Consider the following 12168-nt stretch of genomic DNA (forward strand, 5'->3'; position numbering starts at 1 on the left):
CAGACCCCCACCTTTCACCATTAACAAAAAATGACTGGATAAAAGATTTAAACTTAAGGGGGGGGGTGGAGCATGATGGTAGACAGGACGAACGTGTAGCCCACCTCTCCCAAGCCAACAGGTGAGAGGAAAGGCGGTCTGGACCTTCCCTGTGTGTGGATTATTGGAGTGGACAGACAGATGGGGACTCCCAGCAAACTGGCGGATTGCTACATATGAGGGGTAATTTAAAATCACACACTCTATTGTAGAGATTCTTCCCTGCTCGGCAGTGCAGGCCAGCAGGCCCCTCCCCTACGGAGGTCAGCAGCTTATAAATGCTGACAAAACCCAATTGACAAATAATTATTCCTGAACTGAGGGAGGCATCCGAAAGCAGAGCCACTCAAAACCACGGGGAGCTGGGCAAACTGTTGGACAATTGAAGGGAAGGGATGCTGCCTGGGAAACAGACATTTTGAACTACCCAAAGGGCGGGCACCATTCCCCCAGGTGTTGGAGGGGGCTGGCGGTTCAGGCTGCGCTGAAACTGGCGGGCGCCGATCCAAAAGGGAAACTCTGAACCATAAAACCCAGAATAAGTCCCCTGAATGCTCCAACCACGGGAACCGGCTTGAAGCCACAGACCTGGCTTTGGCTGCTAAAGCTGCGAACTTGGCTTCAGCCCCGGGGGCCAGCTACAGCAGATAAAACCGCAAGCCCGCCAACAACTGTGGGAACTCAGCACCACTCCCCCTACAGCTGATTGCAGTCGCCAGTTTGCAGGAGAACCTGGAAAGAGTGGAAAGACTTAAGAAGCGTGGACACCTGCACGGAGTGGGAAGGTCGGTTGCAAGTGCTGTCTGGAAAAGAACAGCCGAGGTTACACAATTCTTAGGCGACAAACTTTTACAGAAATTCCAAAATGGCGATCGGCCATGGAAGGTGGTTACCATGGTAACAATATAAACTGTAAATCAGGCACAAGTCTCAGAAACACTCACAGCGCCACCTGGTGTCCAGAAAGTATATTGCAGTATGAATATATTCCTACGAAAGTTGATCCCTACAGCAGACATATAGATATATATAGGTATATTTCTACACGCAAGAATATTTTTGTAGTTGGTGCCTTTTTGTTTTCTTTTGTTTTGTTTTGTTTTTCATGTTTTTTTTTGTTTGTTTTGTTTTTGTCAGTTTTTTACTCACCATTTTCTTAGAGGAGATTTCGATAATTTTTTATTATTACTTTTTATATAGATATATTTTTTATTTCTCTGTCTTCTAATGTTAATTTCTTCTTTCTCCTCATTTAACATTCCTAATAACACCACTTTTTTCTCTCTTTTTTTCCTTTCTTTCAATTATTTTACAGTTATCACTATTTTATTGCAGTTGTTCTTATATTGCTGTTGTCATGGCTGTTACCTGTATGTCTATGTGTTTCCGTCTATCTCTGTATCTATGGGCCCGTGTGCCTGGTAACCTCTGTATCTGTTTGTTTTTTCATTTCGTCTCAATGAGCTTGGTGTTATGACCTGCAACTCTGAGCTCCTAACACTCCCCTCCACTCTCACTCTGTGATCTGGAGACTTGCACCCCCAGGAGTCCAGATTCTTGGGTGAACTCTTGAGAGGTGCAGACAGGACCTGGACTGCAGCTGGCCAATGCTGACTCTGTAGCAAAGGAGCGAGAAGATGACGGTCAGCTAAGAGGGAATTACCCTGGAGCAGTGGTGCCCCAAAGTGCAGAGCAACAGCTGTCTTCAGCAATAACAAGGCCCACACCCAGATATCCCATAGCCTCTCCTCCTGTCTTTCTGGGCAACCAGATGAGGACAAGCATCTTCTCAGATGGCAACCACCATGGAATAGACCTGAAATTGAAACACAGGTCCCGAGAGTAAAGGGTTTGCCTGAGGCGGCACTGATCTTGATGGAACACGGGGACTAGAAAACACACCCACAGAGCTGGAAAACTCCCAGGGTGGGGATGATCCAGAGGTCCGCTTTACAGGGCCTAGAATGCACCTGGCCCTCAGGGGATCACCAGCCTATAGAAAAAGGAGGCCAAGAGGCTACAGCAGACAACTGAACTTGCTGCGAATACAAACCCACAGGACTAAAGACAGGGCCTGAGGCACAGGTTCTGGGAACTCAAATCAGCCTCTCCTCTGCAGAAGAATCTAGCAGGGACAGAAACAAACTCCCATAGGGTTGTTCCGTTCACCCAATAACATAAACTAAGGGTGGGGCTGGAACTGAGTGAACACTTCCAGCCTCCAACAAGTGCCCAAGGTTGACAGGCCACACCACTCTCTGATGGATAAAGACAGAGAATAGCAGCCTGGACAAACAGACACAGACTACACTGTGACTTAGGCAGGTGAAAACCCCTGGAGTATCCTTACTGCAGACAACTGACTGGGTCACAGCCCTGTGGGGCTAGCAGTGACTGGGTGTGACAGAGCTGCAAGGTGGGGAAAGAGGCATCAATCTTCCCAGACTGATCTATCCACTGGGTGGCTTTTCCTGACTTCACGCAGCACTGGAGCAAGCCATATTAGAGCAGTCACCAGACCCCTGTGATCCAGCTGCCAGGGAACTCTTGAACTATCCCACCCGAAGCAGCTGCTGACTGACACAATTGACTTGGACCTTTTGAACTGAGCCACTCACCTGGGGACTATCCAGGTGGTGCCCTGGGTGTGTGGTGGTAGGAAGGTTTGATTTTCCTTTTCCATTTGTTGCCTGTGGTGGGTGGGGTGACTTAATTGCTGGTATTTCTCCACAGCTGAGACTTCAACCCAGAGTAACTGTTTCACTAGGGTCAAATAGAAACCTGCTGAAAACAAGACAGAACCACTAGCCCCTCTACACCAAACAGGGCCCCAGTTTCTCAGGCCACAGCACTGTACGAGTCCTCGACAAAACACCAGGGGAGAAATCAAAGGGAGTAAAACAATCATGGGGTGGAATCAGCAGAAAAACTCTGGTAACATGAATAACCAGAATAGATCAACATCACCAAGGAAAGATATGGAAGATGTAATTGAAGATCCCATTCACAAACAACTGGCTGAGGTGTCACAAATAGAATTCAGAGTTTGGATGGCAAACAAGATTAACAAAATGGAACTAGGAATTCGCGGAGAAATTCAAAAGCTGTCTCAAGAATTTAACGAATTTAAAGACAAAACCACCAGAGAATTAGACACACTGAAGCAAAAATTTGCAGCCCTCAAAGATATGAAAAATAAAGTAGAATCCCTTAGCAACAGAATGGACCAAGCAGAAGAAAGGATCTCTGACATTGAAGATAAAGCCTTTGAACGATCCCAAATTCTCAAAGAGGAAGAGAAATGGAGAGCAAAAATGGATCACTCACTCAGAGAGCTCTGGGATAACTTGAAGAAGGCAAATATCCAACTCATAGGAATTCCTGAAATAGATGAAGTGGCCTCACTGGGCACAGAGGCCTTTTTGCATGAAATTATGAAAGAATTTTCCAGACATACCTAGAGAACCTGAAATTCAGATAGCAGGTAGCTTCAGAACCCCAGCACGATTCAACCCCAATAAGACATCCCCTAGGCATATCATAATTAACTTCACTAAAGTTAATAAGAAGGAGAGAATTCTCAAAGCGGCCAGGCGAAAGAAAACCATTACCTTCAAAGGGAAGAACATTAGAATGACTGCAGATCTCTCTGCTGAAACTTTTCAAGCCAGAAGTGGGTGTTCATCAATGTTTAATCTCCTCAATCAAAATAACTTTCAACCCCGGATCTTGTACCCAGCTAAACTGAGTTTCATTTATGATGGAGAAATTAAATACTTTAATGACATTCATATGCTAAAGAAATTTTCTATAACCAAACCAGCTCTTCCGGATATTCTCAGACCTATCCTCCGTAATAACCAATCCAATCCTCTACTACAAAATTAAACTCACTCAGAAACTTCTGAATCAAACTCCAACTTCCAGAAAAGGATTAAAAATGCCCACTAGACTTTTGAAATATTCAACACCCGGCGGAGCAAGATGGCAGCCGAGTAACAGCTTCCTTGCATCTGGGCACCGTGAGTCTGGGGATATAGGACTCCAGGCATCTCTGGCTGGTAGGATCTGCCTATCATCACCCCTGAGAGGATATAGGGAGTCAGCAAGAGACTTGTGGACCCCAAGAGGAGGACTAAAACAGTGGAAAACCGGCAAGTGGTCGCGTGTGTTCAATCCGTCTAAACCCGCCCGCAACTGTAAGTTCAGTAGCAGCGAGACTGCAAACCAGAAAGACCCTACCTGTGAACTGTTTTGGTGTCTTTGGACTTGGCACTCAGCTGAACTGCCTTGGGGAGAGCCTGAGCGGGAGTGCGGAGAACTTTGGCCTTTGTCTAGGGCCCCAGTCTGAGCCGCTGAGCCGGACGGAGCTGATAGTGTTTGGCTCTGGTTCACAGGCAGACATTGTGAGTGATCTGCCCTGGCAAGCTCCGCCCTCAGAGTCGCAGAGCTGGAATTGGGTGGGAGCTGGTAACCCAGCGACCAAGTAGCCTAAGGGTGGGGTCTGAGCCGCCTTGCAGCCCTAACCCTCTGGGGCAGAGGGAGACCAGTTTTGGCACACAGGGTAAGTGGATAGCCACTTTAGCAGTGATTCCAGTGACAAGCACTTCCCTGAGAAAGCTTCTGCTCAGTAAGTGAACAAGTTCAAAGTGCCTTTTAAGTGGGCTGAAGAGAGATTTAGGGTGTCTACCTACCTGCTGGGGTTTGAGAAACTAGCAGCCTCCAGTCGTATCAGAACTGTGATTAACATCTCATACCCCAGAAGACCACATGTTGCCCAGACAATATTCAATAACATATACATACTGCTTTGTTTTTGGTTGTTTTTTTTTTTTTTTCTTGGTTTGGTTGTTTTCTTTCTTTATTTTGATGTTGTGGATTGTTGTTTTGTTTTTTAAGTTCAACCTTTTCCATACAGATCCTTTTTCTTTCTCAATTTTTCTAGTTTAATTATACTTTCCCATTGCTGCCTATTTCAATTATTAGAACTTCATTTTTGTCAGTGTTTATACTGCTATTATTTGTTTTTTCCAGCCAATTTTATCCTGTAAAGTTTTCTGTTTGCTTGTTTTGGTTTGATTTATAGCATTTTTGTCTTTCCTCTCTACTTGGTGGAAGTGGGGTACTGTGTCTGATCAGGTTAGCAAAGAGCTGCTGACCTCAAGGGAGCCACCGCACTGGGCACCCCCAGAAGGTGGATTTTTTTTAAGGTTGTACCAAAGTACCCTACTGTACACCTATATTGCTCTGTCTCCCTCTTTCTGTGCCTCTCTTCTTTTTGTCAATATCCCTTTTACCCACCCCCTCTCCTTTCTCTATTTTTCTCTTTTTTTTTTTTCTTACCACTCGGTCCTCCTTTATTTCATTCCCTTTTTTGCTCTTCAACCTTCTCACCCTTCTGGTCCTGTAACCCTTAGTCCACAGGCACGAGAACTTAAAGAGAAAGAGGAAGTGAAAGGAAAATTAGGGCAAGGAAACATATAAAAGAAATCACCCATGAGGAAGAATCAGCAGAAAACTCCAGGCAACATGAAGAACCAGTCCAGAACAATCCCACCAAGGGACCATGAGGTAGCTACTGCAGAGGATTCCACCTATACAGAAATGTTAGGAATGACAGAAAGGGAATATAGAATACACATGTTGAAAACAATGAAAGAAATGATGGAAACAATGAAGGAAACTGCTAATAAAGTGGAAAATAACCAAAAGGAAATCCAAAAACAGAATCAAATAAGAGATGAAAGATATGAAGAATATCAAAAGGATATAGCAGAGCTGAAGGAAATGAAACAGTCAATCAGGGAACTTAAAGATGCAATGGAAAGTATCAGCAACAGGTTAGACCATGCAGAAGAAAGAATTTCAGAGGTAGAAGACAAAGTTTTTGAGATAACTCAGATAGTAAAAGAGGCAGAAAAGAAGAGAGAGAAAGCAGAACGTTCACTGTCAGAGTTATAGGACTTTATGAAGCATTCCAACATACGAGTTATAGAAATTCCAGAAGGGGAAGAAGAATGCCCCAGAGGAATGGAAGCCATACTAGAGAATATTATAAAAGAAAATTTCCCAAATATCACCAAAGATTCTGACACACTGCTTTCAGAGGGTTATCGGACCCCAGGTCGCCTCAACTCTAACCGAGCTTCTCCAAGACACATTGTGATGAACCTGTCCAAAGTCAAGACAAAAGAAAAGATTCTGCAAGCTGCCAGGAGTAAGCGGCAGTTGACCTACAGAGGCAAATCCATCAGAGTGACCGCAGACTTCTCTAATGAAACTTTCCAAGCAAGAAGACAATGGTCATCTACCTTTAATCTACTTAAACAGAACAATTTCCAGCCCAGAATCCTGTACCCTGCTAAGCTAAGCTTCAAAATTGACGGAGAAATCAAATCATTTACGGATATACAAACATTGAGGAAATTCGCCACAACAAGACCAGCTCTACAGGAAATACTTCAACCTGTTCTGCACACTGACCACCACAATGGATCAGCAGCAAAGTAAGAACTCAGAAATTAAAGGACAGAACCAAACCTCCACACGGATGTAAAAGATAAAACTAAGCAATGGACTCTCACAAAATAAGACGAATAGAATACTACCACACTTATCAATTATCTCAATAAATGTTAATGGCTTGAATTCCCCACTGAAGAGACATAGATAGGCTGACTGGATTAAAAAACACAAGCCATCCATTTGCTGTCTGCAAGAAACACACCTGGCTTCAAAAGACAAATTCAAGCTCCGAGTCAAGGGTTGGAAGACAATTTTTCAGGCAAATGGAATTCAGAAGAAAAGAGGAGTTGCAATCTTATTTTCAGATACATGTGGATTTAAAGCAACTAAAGTCAAAAAAGACAAAGATGGTCACTTTATATTGGTCAAGGGAAAAATACAACAAGAAGACATTTCCATTCTAAATATTTATGCACCCAATTTAAATGCTCCCAGATTCTGGAAACAGACCTTACTGAATCTGAGCAATACGATATCTGATAATACCATAATAACAGGAGACCTTAACACTCCTCTTACAGAGCTGGACAGATCCTCTAAACAGAAATTAAACAAGGATATAAGAGACTTAAATGAGACCCTAGAACAACTGTGCTTGACAGATGTATATAGAACACTCCATCCCAAAGATAAAGAATATACATTCTTCTCATCACCCCATGGAACATTCTCCAAAATTGATCATATCCTGGGACACAAAACAAATATCAACAGAATCAAAAGAATTGAAATTTTACCTTGTATCTTCTCAGACCATAAGGCACTAAAGGTGGAACTCAACTCTAACAAAAATGCTCGACCCCACCCAAAGGCATGGAAATTAAACAATCTTCTGTTGAATAACAGATGGGTGCAGGAAGAAATAAAACAGGAAATCATTCACTTCCTTGAGCATAACAACAATTAAGACACAAGCTACCAAAACCTGTGGGATACTGCAAAAGCAGTTTTGAGAGGAAAATTCATCGCTTTAGATGCCTACATTCGAAAAACAGAAAGAGAGCACATCAACAATCTCACAAGAGATCTTATGGAATTGGAAAAAGAAGAACAATCTAAGCCTAAACTCAGTAAAGAAAAGAAATATCCAAAATCAAATCAGAGATCAATGAAATTGAAAACAAAAGAATCATTCAGAAAATTAATGAAACAAGGAGTTGGTTTTTTGAAAAAATAAATAAAATAGATAAACCATTGGCCAGACTAACAAGGAATAGAAAAGTAAAATCTCTAGTAACCTCAATCAGAAATGATAAAGGGGAAATAACAACTGATCCCACAGAGATACAAGAGATCATCTCTGAATACTACCAGAAACTCTACGCCCAGAAATTTGACAATGTGAAAGAAATGGATCAATATTTGGAATCACACCCTCTCCCTAGACTTAGCCAGGAAGAAATAGACCTCCTGAACAGACCAATTTCAAGCACTGAGATCAAAGAAACAATAAAAAAGCTTCCAACTAAAAAATGCCCTGGTCCAGATGGCTTCACTCCAGAATTCTATCAAACCTTCAAGGAAGAGCTTATTCCTGTACTGCAGAAATTATTCCAAAAAACTGAGGAAGAAGGAATCTTCCCCAACACATTCTATGAAGCAAACATCACCCTGATACCAAAACCAGGAAAAGACCCAAACAAAAAGGAGAATTTCAGACCAATCTCACTCATGAATATAGACGGAAAAATTCTCAACAAAATCCTAGCCAATAGATTACAGCTTATCATCAAAAAAGTCATTCATCATGATCAAGTAGGCTTCATCCCAGGGATGCAAGGCTGGTTTAACATACACAAGTCCATAAACGTTATCCACCATATTAACAGAGGCAAAAATAAAGATCACATGATCCTCTCAATAGATGCCGAAAAAGCATTTGATAAAATCCAGCATCCTTTTTTTTTTTTTTTTAAAATGACACCATAGGATGAACTTTATTTTAAAGCTCATAGAAGTTTTCACCATCAGTTACAACAGGATTAACATTTCCTTCGTTTCACACATACACATTGACAATGTACTGTATGGTGAGAGAGAACTTTAAAGTTTTTGTTCAGCATGCTGCTAACACATTTCACTAGCTTTGGTTTTACTCATCAAATTTTTAATATGAAAGCAAAAGGTCATATTATTCTATTGGACAGAACTGATTGTAGAAAGCCCTTATGAAATCAGACTTAAGTCTTGTTTATAAACATCCACACCCACACACATGCTGCAATGGAGAGCAATGCAAGAAAACTACCTTGGCAGGAACAAATGCGTTAAGATTTTAATCACAGCCCTCTTACAACAAGCAGTACAAATTTTTTTCCCTCCAAGACAAAAGTCAATTTCATCCTCAGTGATACAAATGCTTAGTATGAATTCACAATTCCACAGGAATCTGAAAGTTACCAAGGCAATTTTCCCTTTTAGGATCATAAAGACTACAGACTTAAGCATTTTTTTTCTTTTCCATATAATACACAAATTTCTAAACATCCTTAACAAAAGAAAATATAAATAGTCTTAGTATGTTATGTTAGAATCACATACTATGGCAAAAATATTTTATTAATTTGAAGGCATAGAAGCCAATTTAATGTTATTTAGTCCAACTCCATATTAACAGAATTCTTCTCATTAGGGTAGCATTCACCATTCTGATGTGGAGGTTCGGCACCAAAATTATTTTTGCCTTCTAAATCTTCTTCCTTTCCATCAATATCTGGGCCATTTGGAGTTCTTTCCAGTTTGGGCGACTCAATTTTTGGTTTGGGCTGTGTTACAACAGGTTCACAAGTGTTGTTCAATTCCTTGATTTTTGCTTTAATTTCCTGAGCACGCACAACTGGATCCTGATGGAGACTCTTTTTAGCCTGAGCATTCATGACATTATTCATCCACTCCATCACTTCATTCACAAATTTCTCAACTTTTTTCATTTCAGACTCATCAATATGGTTGTATTTCTCATCCTTATTTCTGAAGTCAGCTGCTATCTTGGCATAGTGCTGTAGCCTCTGTCCTAGTTCTTCAAACATTTTTGGCCGTTCTTCAGCTTCTTGAAATCGAACTTTAACTGGGGTGCCAATTTTCATTAACTGCTCCAACTTGTCCACATAAGCTTGTTTAGCTTGGTCTTCTCCTTCTTCATAGAGCCAGTCTTCAGTCTCTGTGAGGAGTCTCAGAAAATTCTGATGATCCTGTTCACACATGAACTTCTCATATGGTCCACAAAGCTTGTCTCTGAACTCATACACATATTCCTCCACTGCATTTTTAGCATCATTCCTTTCTTTTTCCAATTTATCTTGCATTATCATCTTACCCTCTGTCTCAATATACATGTTAAGCAGGTCTTTCCCTAACTGCCAGACCAAGTTGGCTTCAATAGGTAGCTCAACATTCACCACCTTTATTTTGGGTTTTTTAGCTTCTGGAGGCTGGTCAACTTTTTTTTCATTTGCTTTGTCAGCATCTGGGATTTTGTTTTCTTCTGAGGTAAGTTCAGGTGAAGGGGGTGACTGTGAGGTTTGTTGACCATCAGTTTGTACCTGGGGCTGTGTTCCAGCTTCACTGTTGTCTTGCTGGACATTTTTATCAGTGTCTGAGTTTTCTGGTGGCCTCTGATTCAGACACTCCATGTCTGCTTCCACAGAAGGCCCTTCATTCTCCTCAGCTGGCACCTTCTCCACCATGGATGCTGTGGAGATGGTGAAGATGCCATGGGTGTTGACTCGCACCTTGACTTTCACCCTGGATTTTTCTCCATCTTTCTGTGCAGAAACATTCTGAACTACAAAACGGCCTATTTTAGCTTCTGGGTATGGAACGCCTTGAGGATCAGAATAGAAAGCTTCTAACTCAAAAGGCCCCCTTCTCAAGAAAGTGAGAACTTTGGAGAAAGGAGCAGGATGGTTCCGACTAAATACTTCATGAACTCCTTCAGTATCTTCTGAATCATGGTTCCAAATCAGAGAGATTGAAAAAGGAACTGCATCCGTGACAGAAAATTCTCTCACTTTAAATGCCGGAGAAAGGATTGCACACTGCAAAGCACAGCCTCGGGCTACCGCTTCATCTGCATTGAGTGTTGTGCTGGTATCTTTTCCAAAGAACTTGGCAATTCTTTCTTTCACAGCTGGAATTCGAGTAGCGCCTCCCACTATCTCAACAGCACTCACATCTTCTACTCTGAGCTGAATCTGTTCCATTAATGAATGAAGGGGTACTTCTATCTTTTGCAGAAGTTCAGCACAAAGTTCTTCAAACTGTCACCTGTTCATCTTTCCTGAAAAATCTTTGTCATTCATGAAGCATTCAATATTCAGTGGTAGGTCCGAACTGTTAGAGCTCATTAGCTTTTTCAGTTTTTCACATTCTTGATACAGACAAAGGAGTGCTCGTATTTTGGATTTTGCATCCAACTTGTACTTAGTTTTAAACTCTGCACAAAAATATTCCACTAATTTTTCATCAAAGTTTTTTCCTCCTAAGAAAGGATCAAAAGCTGTTCCCAGCATCTTTAATTTTCCCTTGTTAAAACCACAGGCAGACACTTGAAAAGCTGAGTGTCCCATATCAACAAAAACTACTATCCGAAGGTTGTCATCCAGGCTTGGGAGATCTTGCTTGTAAATTCCGTAGTTCAAAGCAACAGCTGTCATGTCATTCATAAGTCTTAAACAGTTTAAGCCAACAATCTGTGCAGCATCTAATACAGACCGCCTCTCAGCATCTGTAAAGAAGGAGGGAACTGAAATAACACAATCTGTTACTGGTTTCTTGAGGTTGTTTTCAGCAGTTTCCTTCAGCTTAGTCAACAACATGGCTGTTATCTGCTCCACACTGAACAGGTGTTCCTCATCCATGTACGTTACCTTTATTCCAACTCCACCATTCTTCAATGAAACCAAATCATAACTTAAGTTTTCCTTCTCTTTTTGAATGAAGGGGTCATTGAATGCTCGGCCATGAAATCTCTTGAAGTTAGACACCGTATTGTTTGCATGAGTTATATGCTGATTTTTGGCTGCAACTCCAATTGTTCTATTTTTTGATCCAAATGATATAACTGATCGGCGCCTCCACTGGCCCCTGAATGTGCCACTTCCGCTTCCTTCTTCTCCCAGCATCCTTTTCTAATTAGAACACTGAAGAGTATAGGCATAGGTGTCACATTTCTAAAACTCATTGAAGCTATCTATGACAAACCCACAGCCAATATTTTACTGAATGGAGTAAAACCGAAAGCTTTTCCTCTTAGAACTGGAACCAGACAAGGTTGCCCTCTGTCACCTTTACTATTCAATGTAGTCAAGGAAATAAAGGGAATCCAAACGGGAACAGAGGAGGTCAAACTCTCCCTCTTCGCTGACGACATGATCTTATACTTAGAGAACCCCAAAGACTCAACCACAAGACTCCTAGAAGTCATCAAAAAATACAGTAATGTTTCAGGATATAAAATCAATGTCCACAAGTCAGTACCCTTGTGTACACCAATAACAGTCAAGATGAGAAGCTAATTAAGGACACAACTCCCTTCACCATAGTCTCAAAGAAAATGAAATACCTAGGAATATACCTAACGAAGGAGGTGAAGGACCTCTATAA

General features: G+C 41.6%; 1 protein-coding gene across 1 annotated transcript; it reads right to left on the bottom strand.

Moving 5' to 3' along the window:
- Positions 1–9020: 9020 nt before the first annotated feature.
- On the bottom strand, positions 9021–11687 carry LOC128577057 (heat shock protein 105 kDa-like). The gene is given in 1 exon segment (XM_053579099.1): positions 9021–11687. A coding segment is annotated over 1 exon segment (2529 nt). The 3' UTR covers positions 9021–9158.
- Between the last annotated feature and the right edge of the window lie 481 nt (positions 11688–12168).

The sequence above is a fragment of the Nycticebus coucang genome, chromosome X (genome assembly GCF_027406575.1).
Source record: "Nycticebus coucang isolate mNycCou1 chromosome X, mNycCou1.pri, whole genome shotgun sequence".
Taxonomy (NCBI): Eukaryota; Metazoa; Chordata; class Mammalia; order Primates; family Lorisidae; genus Nycticebus; species Nycticebus coucang.